This window comes from Arvicola amphibius, chromosome 2 (assembly GCF_903992535.2).
Source record: "Arvicola amphibius chromosome 2, mArvAmp1.2, whole genome shotgun sequence".
NCBI lineage: Eukaryota > Metazoa > Chordata > Mammalia > Rodentia > Cricetidae > Arvicola > Arvicola amphibius.
In genome coordinates, this window is record NC_052048.2 from 112,726,732 (window position 1) to 112,750,500 (window position 23,769).

The 23,769-nt window shown below is 40.7% G+C and overlaps 1 protein-coding gene across 5 annotated transcripts in view; it reads left to right on the plus strand.

Annotated features, from left to right (window-relative positions):
- Fshr (follicle stimulating hormone receptor) overlaps positions 1-23,769 on the plus strand; it is a 193,694-nt gene that overhangs the window by 127,651 nt on the left and 42,274 nt on the right. For 4 of the 5 annotated variants that reach the window (XM_038320213.1, XM_038320217.1, XM_038320216.1 and 1 more), the window contains exons 4-5: positions 18,575-18,649; positions 20,848-20,922. In XM_038320213.1, the coding sequence (XP_038176141.1) occupies positions 18,575-18,649; positions 20,848-20,922 (150 nt within the window). The remainder of the gene's footprint in view (positions 1-18,574; positions 18,650-20,847; positions 20,923-23,769) is intronic. The other variant, XM_038320214.1, reaches the window with a different exon arrangement.

Sequence of the window (23,769 nt, forward strand, 5' to 3'; positions counted from 1 at the left end):
ATTTCCTTATAATTTCATTGACTTGTTGCCAAGTGATAGAAAAATCTTTCTTTAAACCCTTGCTATTAATATGGTGTTTCTTATGAAATTCTGAGGCTTTGAACACATTTCCTACCAATAGCTGATCAATTCCATCATTACCTTGTGGTAGGGATCTGGTAAACCTGCATGGGATCTGATATGTGTTATATACAAAGGATTATTTTTATTTCTGTTTTATTTCTCATAATTAAATAAGTAACAAAGTTAATTCTGTATCATCATAAATAAGTTCAGGGGTTTTAATATGTAAAACAACTTTTTCTGCATATTGAAAATCAGTAACTATATTAAGAGGTTCTGTAAAATCTAATAATACCATGAGACTAGCATATAATTTTGACTTTTGAACAAAATCATCTATGCCTGTGTCTAGTAGACTTTTAATTACAATGCCATTTATTTATATTTTTAGCTATGATCTTTGATCATTTATAGAAGTTTGACAAAATACTTGTTCTATGGTCTCTCCTGATAATTTTGTTTTGTCTACTGAAGGTGTTCTGTTATCCAGAACAATGTGTTTTTTAACAACGGGCACTAAGTCTTTTAAGTGCTCTCTGGAGGAGCCTCCCCAATACCAACAGAAAATGATAAAACCAAATTTGACATTGGGACCTGTGAGAGGCCTTCTAAGGCATTTCCTGATGCAAAGTGTTACCTTGCCTGTCCATGTTGATCTGCACTTATTAGTCCAATATTGGCCTTTGCCAAACCATGTTCATATTCCAAAAGGCTGAGCCTTCTGTTTGGATTATCTCTAGAAAAAAAATGTTTCTAGAAATGCCTCATCTGTTGTAGATGACCATGTTACCACAATTAAAACATCTGATCTTTTGATTTTTTGTAAAATTTTAGAAATCATTTCTTCTATCCAGGTATCTTCATGAATGTGAGATTCGATATAAATTGTATTTTGGATTCATTCATTTATGGATGCTGATCCTACATTTAAAATTCTGATCATGCTTTTGCATTCTGAATTAGTATTTTAAAACCCAAATATTCAATTAATACTTGTCTAACTTCTGGATCTGATATCATTCTATTTTCAGTTGAAGCGAATCTTTCTAAAAAATCAGTGAAGTCTTCTTTTGGGCCCTGTATAATTTTAGTAAATGACTCAGTCCTCTTTTCTGATTCTTCAACCTTGTTCCAAGCATTCAGAGCTGCTATGTGGCATAGAGCCAAGGTGTGATCTTCAAATGTAATCTGTCTTTGCAAATCAGCATACTGGCCTTCACCAAAGAGCTGATCTTGGGAAATTTACTATCTCTAGTCTTACTTATTCTCTATCCACATTTTCCATTGTAACTGAGGACCAGCTTTCAATGCTGTTGTAGCTAAATCTTTCCTGTCTTGTGGAATAATTCTGTTATGAGTTGCCCATGATTTAACACTGCTTCACACAAAGGGTGAATTCATACCATGTGAAATAATTGCTTCCTTAATCTCTTCAAATCTCACATTTATACAGGATCCCAGTTAATTTCTGCATAACCTGGAGACTGCCTATCATCTGGTGGTCAATCCTGTATGGTAAGAGGATAATTAAGCTGGGTTTTCTAATACAGAGGAGTGGTTGGGTCACTCCTCTTCAGGTTCATACTGCAGTGATGTGGTAGGTTCTGCTCTAAATTCCTCTGTGTGTGTGAATATTTTTCTTAATTTCATTAGTAGGTCTTTCAAAGGATTACATCTTATCAGCCAGTTTGTAATATTTGGCATCAATATCAAATCCACTTTTAAATGATAAAATATGAATTACCAAACTTATAATTATAATTGACATTATGTCAATCCCAACTAAATTGATTATTCCTTCATTTATTTTTGTTATTTTCAAACCATCCATTGTGGAACCATACAGACTCCTAACTCTCTGCATCATAATATTATTCCCATTCTTAACATGAGGAAGACTTTTTTGTTTTTTTTCTAAAACCTAAATCTACCCCTTAAGAATCACCAGATCTGCCGGGCGGTGGTGGCACACGCCTTTAATCCCAGCACTCGGGAGGCAGAGGCAGACGGATCTCTGTGAGTTCGAGGCCAGCCTGGTCTACAAGAGCTAGTTCCAGGACAGGCTCCAAAGCCACAGAGAAACTCTGTCTCGAAAAACAAAACAAAACAAAACAACAAAAAAAGAATCACCAGATCTGCTAACTTTCCACTTTTCCCACAGCAAGCAACAGCAGAGCTTTTGGGACAGTTGTGTGGAGTAAGCCAGCCAGCTTGCAACAACAGTGCTCTCTATTCTTCAGGCTGGGAGGGCAGGCATGGCACACTGACCCAGAGCTGTACAAGCACAGTGCAGCAATCTATTGCTGTGCTGCATGCTCTGGCTAAGGGTAGCTGCGGATGTTCATGTGCTGCATGTGGAGGGAGAGTGAGCTAACCTGAAAGCAGACATGCAGAGACAGCTAGAACTTAGCCTGGGTTGGAAGCAGGCCACCTGAATGACAGAGTTGTGATGAGTGACTGACTCAGGCAGGTGCAGAACAGGCAATCGGCTTGCAGCTGCGGCATTTGGGTCCCCAGGTTACACAACCCGGAGTGCACAGTCCAGGGTACAGCTACTGCAGGAAGACAGCAATGGGAAAAGGCCCTGGTGGAGGAAAGCCAGTGGCCTGTTACAGCACAGAGAAATGGCAGCTTTAAAGGCCTTCACGTGATCTCACACTGCATTGGGACACCAGATGATGTGCCAGATGAAATGATGACTTATATTGTTCTACTATTATATAAAATTCAGGAGACAGATATTGGGGGTAAAAACCCTGATAGATGTAAAGAGCAACAAAGAATGATCAGCTGACCCTGCCTCTCCACACTCCAGATTGACAAGCCCATGAATCTTTCTAAGCCCCTCTATATACTTCACTGTGTCTTTCTAGCCTAATATGGGTCCCCCAAAAAACTCTATGGTTAATTCTGACCAACTGAATGTTGGACTCTGCTCTCTGATTCAAGGTTTAACTTTATTATTAAGTCTCAGGAGTGTCAGAGTGTGAACAAGATATCCCACAACAGACAAACTCTCTCTAGTGAGAACTGCTTCTTCCACTCATTCTTGAAGTTGAGAAAAGCCAGGAAAGAAGAGAGGAGAAAGGAAGAGAAGGGGGTATTCATAAGAAAGTCTGTTACTCTACGTTCCCTTACTGGATAAAAATAAACACTTCAGTCTCCAACTGTGATTTTTATTCTCAAAACCAGTGTTCCCAGACAATACGCTTTCTGTCTGCCTCCCTCAGGTTTGCACGATGACCAAGACCCTTTGACTCCAGGACAATGACCTCAATTTCTCTTTTTTTACAATAATAAGGAGCTGAAGCTTATTTACATCTAACTGACTACAACATCACAGCAGACCAAAGATGTGAATTAGGGTGTTGTAGGAAAAGTTCAAAGGTTCCCAGAACATTTGCACTACCTGCTCCCTTGTGTCTCATTTTCTCAGACTCTTATTAGGGTTCTTCTCCCTATGAAAAGACACACTTCCCCCAGTGCGCTCAAACTTCCCTTGGTTTTCAGACACTAACTGTAGTTGGTTGGTTATTAATGAGTCTCCCTTCTTCGGAACAGAGGAGCTGTAGAGGGAAAGAAACAAAGGGAGGCATTGAGCAGGTCCAGAGCAGGCTGCAAAGTCAACTAAGCTTCCCATGATTCTTAGAGCCCAGCTGAGGCTTGCATCCCCAGTCCGGGGAAAAATGAGGACAGACTACTCCTTTTCCCACATGGCTTTCTCCCTATTTTAGCTGAAAACAGCTCTCCTGCATCCACCTCTTTATTAATCACCCTTCTACTGCCATTTGTCTTCCCTTTCAAATCGGTGATTTTCCATCTTTAGTTTATAAAGTGTTTGAGGACCAGCCTCCTGCTGGCAGATTATAAACTATTGCTCCTGTAAGAGGTATCCTTAGGTTCCACAGACAAACAGCAGGCAAAGGAATCCCATGCAACTCTGCGTGAAATTTCCAGTAGGTTCCCATATGCTCACTGCACATCGGGAGCACTCTTCAAACACTGTGGGGCTTACCCCATCACCAACCTTGTCTGATCATATTGATTGTCAGCAATTGCAGTCTACTTGGAAAGCAAGTTGCTATGGCAATCCCCTCGTCTTATGTCTTACATTTAAGACACAATGATTCTAAGGCGGTGGGGGTAGGGAACTACTTGTAGTTGGTGACAAAGAAAACATAATTATATATGCAAATTATAAAACTAATGTATTTAAATGAATTCTGAAAGAAAAATCAGGATTTGATATAAAAATTAGCCCCACAATTTCTACCAAAAGCACATTGATTCTGAATATATTTATTTCCCCTCCCCCAAGCACCCATTTTTCTTTTTTAGGAAAGAAAATAAAGTAAGAATGAATGGCCAATTATCTCAGTTGCTTAGAGCAAGGTGCTAATGTCATGGATTAGTCCTGTTGGGGTTCCTTGTTGTATAGGGCAGCCGATCTCGGGGATGCCGCTCAGTTAGTAGTGTTTATGTAGCATGTTCAAAGCACAGGGTTCAATTGATAACACTGTATAATCAGGCATATGACATGTGTTTGCAATCCCAGCACTTCAGAGGTAGGGCAGGAGAAAAAGACGTAAAGGCCATTCTTAGTTACGTGGCAAGTAGACCTTATCTAGACACAACCTTATCAGTCAACCCTTACTCTAGACAAAAAAGCAGACTGGGCTATAGAAACTGCTCAACTCCAAAGAGTACTTCTTGTTCTTGCAGAGGACCAGAGTTCAGGTCCCAACACATGTTGGAGGGCTTACAGCTAACCACCCATGTTGGGGAGCTTACGCTACATGTTAATTACAGCTCCAGAGGGCCAGATACCCTTTTCTGACCTTTGTGGGCATGCACTGCACATATACATAAACTCAGATATACATACACATAACAATAATAAAATAAACAGAAGGAAGAAGACAAAATATCCCATGAATAAGTAGAATAAGCAAAACTGAAAGCCAGGAACACCGGGAGCCAGAAACAATGGGACACAGCACCGTGGCTGACAGAAAACAAGCATGGAGTTAGTTATCTAATTGTTCCTCCTTTCTGTGTCAATTTTCTGGGGAAATCAGCTGGCCTTCATGCTCTCTGCCAGTTCTTGGGTAAACTTAATTCTGGGTGACTAGAGAAATTTGTCCTGGAAGTTATTTGAAGAGATGCTTCAGAATGAGCCCAATTTCCCTTTGCTCCACTGCTCAAGAGTCTATTCCACATAATTCCAGGGTGAAAGGGCTTCAAGCCCTGCAGATGCCAAACATCCACTCAACCACACATATTTCACTGAATGCCTGGGGGCTTACTATACAGGTCCAACCCTACGAATACAACAAGACACCTTCGGAATTAGCTCTAGATTAGACTCAAAAATTATGACAATAATATCAGGGCCGAGACTGGAGAGATGACTCAGTGTTTAAGGAGCTTGTTGCTCTTGCAGAGGACTTGAGTTTTGTTCCCAGCACCCCAATCAAGCAGCTCACAACTGTCCATAACTCCACTTCAGTGAATCTAACATTTCTGGACTCTGCAGGCTTCTACACGCACAATGCACACACCTTCCCTCACCTGACCACACCACACACACACACAAACACACATACAAGCACACACACACACACACACACACACACACGCCTACATGGGTACCAAGCTGACCTCTGTGTTTCTGAAGGATCACAAAGAACAGCTTGAACTACAGTTGCATTACATGAGCATTCCAGAGGGGAAAAATAAGACCACTGATGTGACTCAATTCAGAAGGAGCCAAGTACGCTCCTCAACTGTGACTCATGGAGGAAGCACTTTCATGCCAAGTGTAAAAGTTAATAAGTATAAAAGGAAAGGGCATAAAATATGGAGTAATTATGAATTACAGAGTAAAAGCAGTGATTACAGAGGAGGAAAGTCCAGTTGGTGAAGGGGGGTGGTGTTTTAGGTGTTGGCATGGGAGTGCAAAAAGACAACATAAATGCGAAATTATTAAGGAATTTTTTGGGGGTGCAGTGAGGGGAGAGTGGTGAACAGGATGGCCTTTGGTATTATCACAATGCACACACCCACAGACCCACAGGTACAAAATCTGCACACTTGTTCTTCTGGTAAAAAAGACTCAGGATATGTGTCATCCCCTTATAGTGGCTTACTAGCGGTACCGATGGAAAACCCGCTAAGCTGACAATAAAATAGTCTTCAAGAGAATGATGGTTCATGCTGTTGGTTCTCACCTAGCCCAGGGCTTTGAAAGAATGGCCGCTGCTGAGACCTGGTGCTGTTCTTTCACAGGTCTGCCCCAGGAGAGCTCTCAAGAGAACAGCTGCAAGCTCTTGAGAAAGGCTGCTTCCTGGAGGCCTTCCTCGCTCCAGCCCATTAGAAATGGAAGCTGGCTGTCATGGAGAACTGCCCGTGACATGGTTGACTGCCTTTTAATAACAGAAATAATTAAAATCACAAAATTCTGGGGCTAGAAGAGACCCTAGAGATTATTTGAATCAACAGTGATGTTTTATAGATGAGTAGCAGAGGCTCAGAGAAGATAACTGAGCTGACTCCAGGAAGGTGGATAATTAGTGGCAAAGTCAGGAGTGGAGCCTAGGTCTCCTGACTCTGTGAAGTCATGAAAATGACAGTAAGCACCGTGACCTCTGCATACTGCCGTGTGTCTTGTTCTAGTACTGGCCATGCATTATTCATGTAATCTTCAATAGCCCGGCCCTGCCAATAAAAAGGATTAAAGACACATGCATTAAAGGATAGAGGACCTTTGCAACATTTTACAGATGAAAATGGACCTTCGACAGCTCCAGTGATTTGCCAAAGTGATGAAGAGCTACCTTTCACCTGTCTGTTCAAGAGACCTTGCCTCGTGCCTCCCTGCATCTTCGGATTTTAGACAGCTGGAGACTCCGGTCTCTTCACCCTAACACCCCACTCCCTCCTCAAGATGTTCAGTAGTGAATTTAATAGCCCTCGTTCTTGAAAAGTTGTTTTATTAGCAGATAGCTTTGTTGTTGTTCTGCTTTGCTTTACTTTTTTTGTCAAATAATTGAACAGGGAAGAGAAGACGCCAACAGCCTCTATATAATTCAATGAGCAGCAACTACTTCCTGTGTTCACTGTAAGTGGCCAGGCAACACAATCATAGGTAGTAAATACTGTCACTAAGGGAGAGTGGCTTCTGCCTAAATGAGGCCAGACACAAATTTAGTCAAGAGGATTTTGCCATTGGTTGTTTTCTTCTAATTGGCCAGACAGTCCTCCTGTATGGTTTTGAATTAACCACCAAATAAGAAGCTACTTCACCCCACTGGCTGCTGTGTTGTTTTTCTTTTGACTAGGCGGTAGATGCAAAACTCTTCCCCAGCCCTCACCGGAAGCACTGGTCAATTACACACAAGACTTCAGCCTGCTTGCTAGCCTCTTACCTTAGGAACGGTGCATGACCACAACAAGCATCAGCGTGTCTGACACTTCTTTCCTACCAAGTGGCCCAAGGTGGTTCCTCTGCATTCTATTTAGAATCCCAGGGCAACAGCAACTTCAGTTCTGGGTCCTGGCTCCTCCAGGCATCCAGGGGAAGGAGGCAGAATATGAAGTTACATCTCTTCTGTTCATATCACTAGGGTGGGGGAGGGGCTTTCTTCTCTCAAAGCAACAATCTGACTGCAAGATTGGCTAAGAAATAGAGTCTAGAACTTTGCATAGAGACACATTCCTGCAATCTGAGCTAGTCAGAAAGCTGAAACAGTGTGGGTATCCTAACAAGACCTTGTGTCTTGTTATATACATTGTTTAAAAAACTAGGAATACAACTTAGTGGTACAGTCTTCGATCTCTAATACTACTGGGAAGCAGGACAGCAGGGAGGGAAGGAAGAGAGGGCAAAAGGAAAGGAGAATATATTATGTAGCTGAGCATTAATAGGCAAGAAGGAGTGGATAGATTTTTAGATGACAGCTGGAAATATATTCACACCATATATTATCTCCATAATTCTCACAAAATCTCTAAAGGGCTGTATATTTGTCCCTTTTGAAATAAACAAGTGTCATGAGTGTTGTCCGACTTTTCCCTGGTCATATGCACACTAAGCCATGATAGGAGAGCAAACCTCTGGCCAGACCCATCTCTGGCCTCCCAGTGCATATTGTCATTCATCTATGACTATGACCTCAACAAGTACAAGCCAGCAGAGCCATTTAGTGAGACTGCCTCTGCTGAACATTTAGTGCTATGTTTACTACGCAGCAAATGTCCAGTAAAGGTTAATTATTATCAGCAGCACCATTGCTCCTGAAACCTGGGATACACAGCTCAAGTTTGTAAGTGTGGAACCTGAATACTACTTTCTGTGACCCGACGTGTGTCTGGCTGCTCCAATCTCCCGTTCCCATGCCCAGCATTGGCCTCTGATGGAGCTGAGAAGCCATGTTAACAACAAGCGATCAAATGAATGTCTCTTTCTTTTTGGTTCTGCACAGCTGTCTCCTTTACTACCCTCATTTTTCATCGCTAAGAACACAATAGATTCCTGTTTAAACCATTTCTAACAGGCACACCAGTAATAAAATAGTCACCCTTGCTACCTTCCCAATCTAATCCGGTCCTATCTGTAGAAAGTCTAGCTCCCACCTTAAACTCTTATGTTTACTCCACATATGGCTTCCAAAAACAGGCACCATCCATATTCCTGTTTGCCCATGGACAGCAACACAGGGCATCAGCTTCCGCTCTACCCTTTTCTCCACTCAATACTCTGGTGTTACTATTGCAGGAGCTAATTCAACCCAAAGATGCACAAAACCCTCCTAAAGCCAAATAGCAAGTCTGGACTGTCAACCAGTGGCCACATGGGAACTTACCCAAAGCACGCTGCCCAAGCCTCACTATTCTTTTTCTTTTAGGCACAAAAATCACATCCTGCTTGACTCACTTCAGTTAGCAAGAATAAAAAACTATAGAAGTCACAAAGCAAGGTTAGCAAATTTAGGGACCTTCCTGGATTCTGAAAGTATGGACCAGGTCTTCGATGGAGTAAGTCTTTGTTCCTGTTTTGGCAGGTGTTGGGGCCTACATGTTGAGTTCTAGGGTCAGAATGATGCCTCCAACATGGTGTCAGTTATGCTAAGGTCCAGGGACCTGTTATAGTGTCACATACCTAACCCTGAGTCTATTCCAACTTCTTAAATCAATCAAATGGGCACACTTGTTTTGCTTTAAAAAAAAATTACCCATGACTCCCATCAAATCACTCCCTAGTTAACACAGACTTTTATAGACACCTGAATGAAAGAAACAGCAAAGGACCATAAAGAGGATAATGGTGACAGGAAATGGGGGACATTTATAAGAAATAGTGAAAAAGGCAATGAAAAGACTCAATATCAGATTATTAAATGACAAAGAGGTCATAAGGAACCTTAGGATTAAAGGGTTGAGTTGATCCAATGAACCAGTAGTGATATTAGATTGGGCTGTTACCTCCGTGTTGTGATTGAGGGGAAAGGTCATGGATGAGGGAATCATCCTAAACTCACTAGACTAGTCAAGACAAACAGCAGGAGAGACGGCAAGCATGCCCTGGGCAGAATCAGGAGTGGGGCCAAAGTGGTCCAAGATAGAAGAGTATCCCAATATGTGATTCATCAGCGAAGACATTGTGCCTAAAGGAGTGTGAGAACGAATCAGGCCAAGAGGACTTTAACAGGAAAAGATTGAAAGAGTGGGGCAGAGAATTAATAACACAGGAGAATATGCCACCAAACTGCTGGGCCTTGGCACCCTTTCCTCTCTTCCCCCGCTTCGGTCCTACTGACTTTGCATTCTCTGTTTTGTATACATATGACTTTTATCCAATTGAATTGCAGATTCTTAGAAGACAAGGGTGCATCTTTTTACTATTTTATATGCTTTATACTTGCATAAAATGTGCTACAAAAGCACTTGTATGGGTTGCTGCTTGGAACTTTAATTTATGTGTAGAGGGAATATTTGCATGTGAACTTGTATATCGACTTATCAGAACTCAAGTGCCTTTCATCATAGAGGGAGGGAGGAAAGAAGGGAGGGGTGATATGTAACTATTTTATAGGTCTGTGGTTACCCCCCTCAAAAAAGTATCCACTTTTAGAGATTAAAATAGCAATAGTAGAATTTCCTGAAGTGGAAAGGTTTTAGGCACTGGCAATGTGGTCCCTTGTTCTGCTACCCTCTGAGGCTTTATAGAGGAGGGATCCATATTCCCTGTTGACTCCAAGTTAACAGAGCACTAAAGAGGGAATCAGGTATCCTCCCTGTGCCTCTTTGCTCTTCTGTAAAGATGGTACTACTTTCTGTGGCTGTTGTGAGCTTCAAACACAGTGGAGCAGGGAGGCTGGTACATAATGAACACGTATTAGATATTAACTGCTATTATTATGATTTTTCTATCCATTCTTTCCTCTGCTGGGAGAAGCATGAGAAATATGCCAATATGTGCATGACCATATTCAAGATAAAATCCAAGTGGGTACAATTAGGCTAAGCCACTGAGGGTGATTTTATCTCTGTGTCCCCTTGGGATGTCTTTAGAGCAACCTCAGCAAACACTGGCCATTGCCCAGAATAAGGAGAAAATTCTGGGAAGGAACATGTCCTAAACATGCTAGGAAGCAAAAGGACTTACCTGCTATCACCTGAGTGGTCAGCGGAGCCCTTCGATGGTGCTCGTTACTCCCTCTGGAGATGGCTTGCTCCACCTAGAATGACCCTCTTCCCTGTTGCAGAATATTTGCTTAGCTGCACAAAGCTGTATTACATTTGCTTATGCAACTGTGTAAATATGTGTTGCTTTACCTGCCTAAGGTACTTGATTGGTCTAATAAAAAAAGATAAAGGCCAACAATTAGGCAGGAGAGGGAAAGGCAGGGCTGGTAGGCAGAGATAATAAGTAGGAAGAAGAATCTATGTATGAGAGAGAATGAGGAAGAAAAAGAGGTGGATGTCCAGGACCAGTCAGATAGGGAGGAAGCAGGAAAGTAGGACATGCAGAATGAAAGAAAGGTAAAAAGCCCCGAGTCAAAATGTAGATAAAGAGAAAGAGATTAAATTTTTATAAGAGCTAATGGGACAAGCATAAGATAAGGCTGGACATTCATAAATAACATTAAGTCTCTGTGTCATTATTTGGAGTCTGGTGTTCAAAAAAAGCCTGCTACACTGCCTCGGGGAATAGCACACTTCTTTGGCTATAGCTTTAGGAGGGGTGGCCACCCATGCCAAGGCACGTTCCTTGTCTTACCTAGCATCCTCTGAGGGGCCCATGAGATAGATGAGCACTCACTGTGCAAGTCAGAATGGAGCTGGGGTTTGGAATAAGACCACAGCCTAGATGAAGAATGCAAATAACCTATAGGTAGGAGTAGGAACTGACCTGGATTCCTTTGTGCAAGGGTCCTTAGGACACTTGCCAGCAGTATGCCACCAGTATGGTGGTGACCCATGTCAGCAACTCATGAATTCTTCAGCCTACATGAATTCAGTCTTAAACACCGGGAGAGGGAGTTACATGGTCCAGCAGTATGGTGGTGTTTGAATTTGCTATCAGACAAGCATTTCCTTTCATTGCTCAGTCCCTTTTGGAAGCCGGAGGCAGCTACTGTCAACATCCTACAGAGGGAATCTCCTTAACATTCCAGTAGTCAAATGGAGAAGTTCAGATCCTCCTAACTGTAAAATCTCAGAATCAACCTTAAGAGATTTTAACAGGGTATGGATGTGAATTTTTGGCATTTCATAAACTTCTCTGGAAGGCATTTTCATCAGTGTTTTCACTGATGTTTCCTAAGTTTACCCCACATAGTGTGTGGTTCATCTCCAGACCTGGGGAGAGGAGAAAATATAGGGAATGACAGGATGTGTGTACCATATACACATCATTATGACTGATATGTAACCTGTATTCATACTAACATGTCACCATATATATATATATATATGTATGTATATATATATATACAACCTCTTTAAACTTTATATCATGATACTCATTTATAGTCATGTATTTTATAACAATTAATATTGTGTAACTCATATATACTTTTAATATGTGCATTATATGTGTGTATATAATATATGGATTTTATATCATATGTCTCTTCATTGTGAAGCATGTACTTTGTGTTGGGGGATTCTCAACTCCTCTGAAAATGTGCTTTATGGCTAAGTATATGTATATTACATACTTGGGTATTTACAGCATACTTATAAATGGGTTATGTTATATGTTAACATGTGTATCTATATATACCATTATATTTAGAGACAATGTACAGAAAAAACAGTTTATTTTTCCAGTAACCTAGGTGAGGCCTAACACATAAATCTAACTAGACTCTCAGAAAACTGCTATGACCCCAGGACCCAATTTATTTATCTCTAAATTCCTGTCACTGATGTCAGCACACAAAACAACACAAAACACAGAAGCTGCTTAGTCAAAATTTGCTGTGAATTTATTGAATTAGTACTCTACCCTTTAACAATCTCACTCTGAGCTTCTGCTGAACAAGAAGCTTCCCTCCCATGTTAATATGCAATTTGATTTGCTAAGATTGTTTGCTGTGTGTGTTCAAGAGCACAGCTTTACTGTTCCAAAGCAGAATGGAAGAGTCTTCCCTAACCACTCAGAGTAATTTAGCAAACAGTTGGCTGGGAGCAGGAAGGCTAAGACAGGTGTACTAAGGCCACGGCAATGGTACTGTTCTCTAAAGGTTCTCTGCAACAAGAAGGGAACTTCTTTATTTAAACCATGTAATTCATCTCCAGAATGTAGATCCAATGTAATATGTGTTGATTACCAAGAGAGGATATACGATTGCCTGGGTTATGGGAGGGACAGATAATTAAACTTATTCTTCAAATAAATTATAAGGTTATTAAAGAAATGGAATTTTATTCCAAATATTTTATTTTTGGCTTTTTGAGACAGGGTTTCTCTGTGTAACAGTCCTAGCTGTCCTGGAACTAGCTCTGTTGATCAGGCTGGCTTAGAACTCACAGAGATCCCCCTGCCTCTGTCTTCTGGGCACTAGGATTAAAAGCATGCAACCACCACCACCCTGGCTTATTCTGAATATTTTAGTGCCATTGGTTGCCTTAACATACACAATCAAAGGAAAGCAAACTGCATAAATTGGAGAAAGATCCTCAGTGGAATGGGAGGAGAGGGAATAAGATGAATTCTCACTAAAGTTTATTTCCTATATTTAAAGAAAAAAATGTAGAATACCCAACATGAGTAGTTATAAAATCATATTTGTCTCACAATTCTGATGAGTGGAAAGTCAAACCATCATGACACCACCATCTGGCTGACTCATAACATGGCAGAAGAGCAGAAATGAAACCCACCCTGTGCAGAAGGACATGCTTTCCAGTAAGGGTGGGGAGACACAAGGCTCTGTGTTTTAACAACTCACACTGGAGGAAGCTAATGCAACTTTACAAGACCTAACGCACTCAACTTAGACTATAGACAAGACTTGTCATTTGCTAGGTTTGGACTTGGGGCCAATCAACAAAGGGACAAAGGAAAACCTTGGGCAAATCCCATTTCTTGCAATTCAGCAGATGTCACGCCAAAGATTGGACACTTCCATTTTCGATCTTTTCATCTACCCACTAGTCATTCACTGAGCGTTAAATGCATCCAAATCACTGCTAGGCCCCGTCAATATAGAGTTGAATATATAACTGAAATATAGTTGAAACCAGCATTAAATCCTTCACACAGGCAATTATGACCCAATCAATCACTTCCCATTAAGTACCAGCTATTTACAGTTACATCTTCTCTTACCCTGAGCATAGAGGACATCTAATTTCCAACATATGAACCTTGGGACATTTAAACCTATTTAAGCCATAGCTCTGACTCTTTCAAATGTTAACACAGGAGCAGTCACCCAGACATTTTATAAAAACACAGGTTATCATTAGAAAGGCCTGAATAGGGCCTTGGGCTCTCCACTTCTAAAAGCCTATGTGTCAGTGTGGGTCTTTCTTCAAAGCAAGACAATATAACACCCTACCAGGCTTTTTTTTTTCTGACATTCACACACACGGTAGAGATTAAAAGCATGATAGAATAATCCAATTATATCAGCTCAATGGGGTGAAAATTGTTGATTAAGAAATCTGTAGGTCCCCCCAAAAGTTTATAGACATTTCAGCTTGTCTAGTCCCTAAATTCTCATGAGACTTTCTGCACTTGAAGCAACTATCACATCTCTGTTCTGCCACTGCTTTGCTGTTATCATTATTTCATTGTCTGTCTCCGAGTCTGGTGTCACTGAGTTTCTGGAAAGTATCTTATTCATCTGCCTCTATATTGACAAATCTAGAGGTGATTTGGTATGAATTTAGCACTCAGTAAATGACTATTGGGCAGATGAAACAATAAAAAAGGAAGAGCTCAGTCTTGCATGGCATCTACTGAACTGCAACAGAGATGAGATTTGCCCAAGGTTTGCCTTTGGCACCATGAACAAACCTACCAAATAACAAGAAATCTCATCTGTGGGCTAAGCATTTGTCCCAGAGTTTTGTTGTTGTTCTTGCTCTTGTTGTTTTTTCTAATCAACAAATACAAGAAGCCCTTGACTGTATTAGTTCTGCTGTACTAAAGCGTCAGGGTGCCTTTCTCCACACTTCTCGTTGCCAATGCTTTCCTAGACATTGTTTTTATACAATGAGGTCCTTGAATCGACAGAACAGTCATAACTGAGAAAGAAGGAAAGCCTGGTGACCACAGAAGATTATAAATAATTTGACTGGGGATTGAGGAAAGTTGACTTTTAAGTCCTGTCTGTACAGGAAATGAATATTTGTCTACAGAAAGGGAAATATGCCTGCATGGGGCATGGATGCAGGTGGGGAGCAGGGTACATGCTCTACAGATTTTAGAATGCAATTGTATTCTTCTGCTTAAAATAGTAGTGTTCATGTTCAGTACTTTTACAGGAAAGGGTAGGGTTCAATCAATGTTCCTTGTAGATAAACTAAATATATTTTTTATTTTTATTACTTTTAATCTTATGTATGCCTGTGTGTCTGTACTAGACAAAGAGCATGAGAATGCAGGTAAATGCAAAGGCTAGAAGAAGGTGGTGGATCCCCTAGAATTGGAGCTACAGGAGGGTGTGAGCTTCCAATCATAGGCACTGGAAAACAAACTCCAGTCCTCTGAAAATGCTGCAAGTGCTCTTAATAGTTTAGTCACTTTTCCAGCCCCTTACTAGAGGAATGCTAGGGAATAACTGAGCATTTTGGATGTAGCTAGAGATCCAGCATAACTGTTTTTAGCCTGTCATAGAGTGATGCTAATGTGCCTGTGGCCGTATGTATTCAGTCTTACCTGATCTTGGAAGCCAAGCTGGATTGAGTCTGGTTAGTACTTGAGGTGGCAGTGTTGTGACCATTCCCACCATTACAGCTTATATGAATTTGTGAAGTCCTGGAGCTGTTCATTTTGAGCTGAGTTACCACAGGTTTATAGAATAACAATACCTTGGGGCTGGAGAGATGGCTCAGTGGTTAGGAGCATTGCCTGCTCTTCCAAAGGTCCTGAGTTCAATTCCCAGCAACCACATGGTGGCTCACAACCATCTGTAATAAGGTCTGGTGCCCTCTTCTGGCCTGCAGGCATACACAGAGACACAGAATATTGTATACATAAGAAAGAAAGAAAGAAAGAAAGAAAGAAAGAAAGAAAGAAAGAAAGAAAGAAAGAAAGAAAGAAAGAAAAAAGAATAACAATACCAGTCTGTGACTAGAGACTAAAAGCCTGACTGATGCTATAATCAAATAAATTAGAGGAAAAGATATAATACGAAATAAAATGCTCAGCTCTATGGTTTAGATGTGGCTCAATTGTTGAAGGGTTCACTGCTGAAAAGTTGATTTCTGTGATGCTCATGGTAAGTGATGATATAACTGGAGGGAGATGGGCCCCAAGAGGAGGTGTGAGCTTCCTTTCCTCTGAAAATTAGACTTCTGCAGAGCTGTGATTGCAGATGTGACCCTGTTGCACTAATCTGGAAAGGCCTTAGCAAACTGTCTTCAACTAAGTCCCAGAACAGCAGACAGCATTTCTACCTCTGTCTATTTGAATTCATGCTACCTGTAAGATTTCCTGAGACAGTCAACTGAAGCATTAAGACTGCATAAGAGTCTTCCCGAGAATCCTAACGATAGCATGTTTCATATGTGAGTCCCAACATAAGCACCAAGTCACCTGTCTCCTCACAGGCTCTGATTTCTGCATAGTGGACTTCATTTTCCACAGCCTTCATACTTCTCCAGAAGGAGAAAAGTTAGGGTCTGAAACATAGAGTATATTATGCTGAACCATCATTATACCAAAGACAGACTTCACTTTAGTAATACCATGGAGGAGGGCAGGTTTTAACCCATGCTTATTTTTAAAGTAATTGATTAAAAGAATAAAACCATATCCACAACATCACACATAACCATCAATTCAACTAAAAAAAATTAATGATCTGAATGTGAGACCTGAAACTTTGAAACTGTTAGATGAAAACACAGGTAAAACACATCAAGATATGGAACTCCAAAAGCACCAAAGCCATCCCCAAAACCGACACCAAGGAAAGAATCACCATGAACTTAATTACTTGTCATAACAAAGAAAACAATGGTTAGGATGAAGAGAGACTGGAGACTAGGAGGAAACCTTGGCCACCTGTCCATCTGACATAAGATTAATATCTAGAACTGAAGAAGAACTAGAAAAGAAACCTTCAGTCAATGAATGGAATAATCAAACAGATAGCTCTCAAAGAAAAAATGCAAATGATTAATACATATTTTTAAATATTCAAATTTTTAAACCATCAGGGAAGTTCAAATTATTACATATTTAATATTCCATCTCACTCCAATCAAAATCACTATCCTCAAAAAACAATTAATTAATTGTGGCAAGGATGTGGAAAATAATGGAAACCTTATACATTACTATGATCATGTAAACTGGTGCCATCACTATGGAAATCAATATGTAGGTTCCTCAAAAGAATTAAAAATAGAAATACACTAAAAATAGAAATAAAGCATGATCCAGAGATTCTTCTCACACCTGGGGTATACCTGAAAGGTCCAACAAGCAACAGAGATATTCAATCATCCATATTTATTGATACAGTATTCCCCAGAGCCAAGGTCAGGAACCAGTCTAGAATCCAGCAATAGATAAAGAAAATGTTGTACAGATATACAATGGAATTTTGCCCAGTGTAAAATGACATGAAAATACAGAAATCACCAGAAAATGTATAGAACTGAAGTTCATTGTGCTAAGGGAAGTAAATCAGACTCAGAAAGACAAATATCACATGATTTCTCTCATATGTAGTACGTAGATTAAATTTGTGTTTGTGTGTGTGTATCTCTCTGGGTGTCTCTCTTTCTCTGCCTCTGTCTCTGTCTCCCTCTGTCTGTCTCTCTGTCTCTGTCTCTGTGTCTCTCTGTCTCTCTCTCTCTCTCTCTCTCTCTCTCTCTCTGTGTGTGTGTGTGTGTGTGTGTGTGTGTGTAGTTATAAGACATGAAAAAACAAATGAGTCCAGGAGAGGAGAGAAAATGTCTAAAGCAGGAGGGAGGAACAAGTGAGGGCGGCAGAATATTTGTGCTATGAAAGCACAAAGTAGTCTTGGGAGAGGAAGAAGACCTTCAGAAAAGGGGAGGGACAATGAAGGGTATGGGAATGAGGTAAGAATGATATATATGCATATATATCATATGTCTCTGATGATATATGTACATCAAACTGCCATTTTTAAAATGTCATTTATATTATTCTAATAAAAATGTAAAAATACTTTTAAGATAAGAAGGAGGGCAAGAATGACAAGGGAAAACCAGGGTAAAAGGGAAATAGAGATCAAGAATGAACATCTACATTCTCCCACACCACAGCCAGTTTAACAGAGAACCTGGCTCCATATTCCAGAGCAGGTTTAATGAATCGCAGTCCACTGGCCAGATTCATTCCCATTCTTAATAAAGTTTTATTGGCACACATTTCATTTCTTATGGGTTCTTTGGATCTTCAGTCTTTATAGTAGTTTCAACATAGATCAAATGATCCACAAAGTAATTACTATCTAGACCTGAGAAACTTTGCTGACCCCTGACCTGAGGAAGTTAGGTTTTTTTCAATCCTGTATATTTCCCTAAATACCTTTGAGTAAGTCTCCTTCAGGTTTTGGTTTCTCCAGTTGAAGAATGTTTAATCACCTAGTAAACCACTGCCTCAGATTTATTTTCCTACTGTTCTGTAAACATTAGCATCTAGTGTATTGGTTTAGACTTATTACTATAACTGATTTGAGAAAAGGAAAGCAGTTTTGGGTGTTATGAATTCTCCTTGGCACAAGGCTCTTGTTGAGTCCTTAGAAGGTCTATGGAGGAAAACTGAACTAATCTGAGTTATCTTCTTTTGCTACAGAGAGATCTCTCAAAATGATGTCTTGGAAGTAATAGAGGCAGATGTGTTCTCCAACCTACCCAAGTTGCATGAAATGTAAGCAATAGTACAGTGTGTGTGTGTGTGTGTGTGTGTGTGTGTGTGTGTGTGTGTGTGCATGCGTGTCCATGCAGAAGAGGGTCATGATATCATAAAAAGCCCTAAAGTTCTTTTTTACTTCTGGGAAACTTTGACTCTGTTCTGTCCTCAGATCCATAGATCATCATTACAAGATACCAGAGGCAGTTTAAAAGGGACTGTCATCTGTCTCTGGCTGGAGACACAGGCACCGTGCTCTACTTTAGCTTGATTCTGTTTATTGACTCTCTCAGTTGGTTTTCTTCTTGTTGTTTTATATCACAGGCTCTAGACCCCTGTCCTACAATGATGGGAAAATTCCTCCATCCCATTACCTTATTTGATGTTACAACCACAAAAGCCAAAATAAATCCCACTCAATGTGACTGAGGCTGGATAAGCATGAAGGCTCAACCAAGACACAGAACTATCTGAAACGTCAGTTTCTCATCTGCAAAACCAGAGTGAAATCCACACTCCCAGACTTGCTGTGATGAATAAAGGACATGATAAACATCAGTTCAATCTAGCGGATCAACCAGCAAAGCAGCTATATTGTAATGACCCTTGGTAGTTCTACTAGTATAGACAAACTTACTTTCTCTTGACATTCTAGTTGTATACATGTGCAATGTATAGATCTAATTATGTTCTACACCAGTGTCTAATTACTGGAAGATAATTCATAGACTGATAGGATGTCAAGGCCACAGAGACACTCTAGACTGTCAGTTCAAAGAACGTTCAAAGTATGTTCTATCTTTTACTATGAACGCAAGAAGTTATTTGATATTCAATAAGGAAGAGAGAAAAATACTTTATGATCAAAAAAGATTAGGAAATAAGAGGAAATAATCTCATTCACCAGTAGAAAAACTCTGAAGCTATGTAATGCTAAGATACATTTGGGATTTCCAAGAAAAATTTGTGCAGTCTATGTGTGTGCGTGCATGCATACGTGCATGCATGTATGTGTGTGTGCATGTGTGTGTGTTTTAATGAGTTTATTTAGAAATCACAACCTGCCCATTTTGACTGACTCCTTTTTTCTTCTGTCTACCCATTCTGCCTCCTTCCTAATTCCTCCTCATTTTCATTAATGTCTTGTTCCCTTATTCTCTCTCCACCTGCCCTAATCTTACCCTAGTTAGGAAAAGAGACCTTATAAAGCCTCAAAGTCCACAAAGACTGTCAGAGAAATGAATCAAAGCCACAGTGTGAAGCACCCCGTGTTGCCATCCAGTGGGCAGTGGGGCTAATGAAACAGGTCTTGCATCTCTTCCTTACATGGAGAGGCACTCAACCCCATACAACACTAACTGTCTTTAAAATGATTAATTGCCTTGCACTTGGCTCTGGTTAGCTACAGGTTACTGCAACATAAAAGCTAATGAAACAGGAAGGAAGTAATTAACAACAGTATCTCAGCAAATACACATTGATCCCGCAAGATGAGAAAAAAAGACAGGTTCTCTGCGGGAATCTAAATGTGAATAGTCTCACTTCCAGACTATTGATCAGGACACAACACAGGGGTAAAACCACTGAGCAGAAGTCACCACTCCCCATATGCTGTGAAGAGCCAATTCAGTCTACAGAATGAGGGTAGATGGGGGACTGGCCTCCTGCCAGGTGCTGGAACTTGGTGCTTTAAATCAGAGATGGAAGTGGCTTTTCTCCCAGATTTTGTTTTTCTTTGCCATTTTATTTCCATTTCTCTGGTCTTTTTGCTGCCTCACCTGTAACTCTCCCACCCCCTCTCATCTTTTCACCCTTTCTGGCTGGTCCGAAAGCCCTTCTCTTGGCTTCAGAGCTGTCACTAGTTCAGTTCCCCCATGTTAGTGTCACCTGCCCCTTCTTAGTTCACCTTGGTTCTGAGAGATTCTTACTAGTAAAATCCTCAGTTCTCTTCATGGTTAAAAAAAGGACTGGAGGATGGGTACTGAGAGATGGGTGTTAAATGGACGGGGCTGGTACTCAATTTACTCAGATTTATACGATAAAGGGTCCTGCATGCTTGTTCAATTTTTGCTGAAATGACATCTGGATAGATGGATAAATGGGTAGATGGATGGATGGATGACTTGATTATTTACTGGCAGGCTCTACAGAATATGAAAAATACCATGATACTCCTTGCTGTTCAAGTCACTTACACGTATCTCCTTCCTTTACAGTAGAATTGAAAAGGCCAACACTCTGCTGTACATCAATCCCGAGGCCTTCCAGAACCTACCCAGTCTACGATATCTGTAAGAGCTCATACATTATGGCCTTCCTTCTGTTATTAAATTATGCATTCATATTTTGCATATCATATGCAAAATCTCCAGTTGCTACTGTAGGAATAATCAATCACTTTTTCATCAAGAATGGGCAAGGGTTACAAAATCAAAGGTGGGGGACAGATGGTAGTGAGTTTGGCTTTATTGAATGAGAAAATTTCACTAATGTAATTGCATTTTGTTTTCATTTTCAAATAAGGAATATATTTCTTTCACATTTACAGGATTGTCGTACAGGCCTCTTACAGAACTAGGTCATAACTTAGGGTTAATGAGATGCAATCAAACTTTGTACTATCTTACATTTTGCAACCTTGACTTCTAAGATATTGTTTGTCTCACTTGTTGTATATTTAAATATTTTTTCTCAGAGAGATTGGAGTGTTTTATTTTGTACATCTTGGTCAAAACTGTCATGGTATTTTATCAGCAGAGAGATTCCTGATGTCTGAACTCCATCCTACAACCTGTCCCCATCAGCAGACACAGTTTCCTACACTCGAATGGCTTTTACATTAGCCAAGGGCTTGACAAATCCTTGAGTGTTATGATGAGATCTTACAAAACAGCAGACAAGAATCTAGACCATGGAGTCGATCTTCCTGAGTCCATTCACTAGCTGTTTATCAAAAGCAAGAAACTAACCTCACAGGTGGCTTCCTCATCAAGAAAATGTAAATAATAATGCATATAGGTTATTAATGTAACAATACTGAATAGAGGCTTAAAGCAACGACTGTCTATCATTTTTTACCTATCTCGCTTGTTCAATCAAATTAGTCTGCCGACCAGGACTTGGTTTGCCTGACCTCAGCTAAGCTTACTCATGCTAGTCAGCAAGTCCCCCTGGGGTGGGCCACTCTCGATGGTCCCGGTTGGAATGACTCAGCTATGCTCGCAGGAATGCTCATCTCCACCGTGCTAGTGTAGGTTTATCTTCACTGAGATCTCAGGGTTTCAAGAGAAACATCTGAAGAATCCACGTTTCTTTGGTGTGCACCCTGAATATCACACCATCTCTTCTGGTGCATTTTATTAGACACAGAAGTGAAAAGAACCAGCCTGAATTCAAGAGGCTGAGAAATAGGTGTCACTTCTTGATAGTAGAAACTGTAATTGTGATATAGGGGGTGTGGACACGGGAAAGTAAAATAGGCTTGAGGCCACCTTTGCAATCAATCCAGAGTATATAAAAAGTTTTTCATTGTGCCTATGTCATGGGGCAAAAATTCCAAGGACCACTCAACAAAACCAGCGTCCAAATTTGAGATTCCTCTAAGGCCAGCCTGTGACTGGCTGGAGAGAGACAGTTCTCATGGAGCGTCCCTCACTGATTTCTGTTGGGAGCTTTTAAAAGCAAAAACCATATCCTTGTTGACAGATGCAGAGAGAGGAAGGGGAGCAAGCAAGCAGTTCAGTGTAAGCATAAAGCAGCAGTTAACAAGGCCAACTTGACCTCAAGTCCCTGGGACAAGGTTGGGCAATTTTCTCAGGGCATGTAAGAGGGGTGGGTATCAGTTGTGAGTCAGACCTTACATAGCTGAAGCAGGGACAAGATGGAAGGACCGTGGCCCTGTCTCACCTATCATTCACTAAATACTATCTGCTAATAATATCATTCTCTGGCTCTAAATGTTGGTCCACACTAACTAGCGTTAGGAATTATGGTAAACGGTAGTGAGCCATTGGTGGACCTTAGCTCTCTGAGTGGGAACTAAGGAATAAGATTCAGCAAAGGAGAGTCCATCTGCTCATCCATGCCTTATCTATGACAGGAGCCCCAGGAAGGTTCTAGAAAAGAAAGAAGGTTGATTTCTTCTGAATTCATGCCACAGACAGGGCAGCTTCATGGGCACACAGCACATGCGGTTACATGGATGCTTTCATTCTTCCTTCTTCCTCCTTTCTCTAGAAGATATCTTAGCATAATGTGCGATCATAGATTCTGCCATAACAGAACAAAGGAATTCTAGAAGGTGGAAAGGAGTTTCTGGGATAGATCGATTGGCAAACTCCTCCAGTCTGCAGCTCTGCTGCAGGGGAAAAATTCATAAAGAAAACCTCATGCACACATTTCATAACTGCTTCACAGAATAAATAGCCTGTCCAAAAAGAGCACGGCATAGTGAGTGATTGGGGACTGAGAGGTCAGCTCCAAACTCTGAAACTCAGCGTCCGGAATTTGACTCTGGGATTGGGAATAGAGCTCAGTTGTAGAGTGCTTGCTTAATGTGTGTAAGGGCAAAGATTGGTCCTAAGTATCACAAAAAATAAACTAGAATTTGACTGGTATTGGTCCACACATCATGGCCAGCACCATTCATTCTTCATAAAGGGGACCCTGATGAACTAGGAGGATGTACATATGGAATTCACTGTACAGCAAGGGAAGGGGCCAGGGGACCTTCAGTAGAAAAGATAAAGTTCTTCCTTTGATTTCAGAGGAAGATAAAAATCTGTGCCACTTGTCATCAAATCCAGCCTCCTCTTAGTGCCCTTTCTCACTTTGAGGTAAGCAGTTCTCTTGAATCAGTATCATGGAAAAGCTAGCTTCATAGACACACAACATGGGAATTTGCTCAAATCCCTATGTGTCCTATATTGATCCTCCTTGGTTCCTGTGGCTGTGGACAGAAAGATAGCTGTAGCTGGTTCCAGTCACATTGTGTTTAGGGAGATCATTCCTCACAACATTTTAAACCTGCTTTCTGAGGAAAAAAATAGCTAGTAAGAGATTGGGAGATATTTCATTATTTTCAAAAAAATCCTCTTTTTACTACTCAAAAAAAAAAAGAACCATAGAAAAATGTTGTC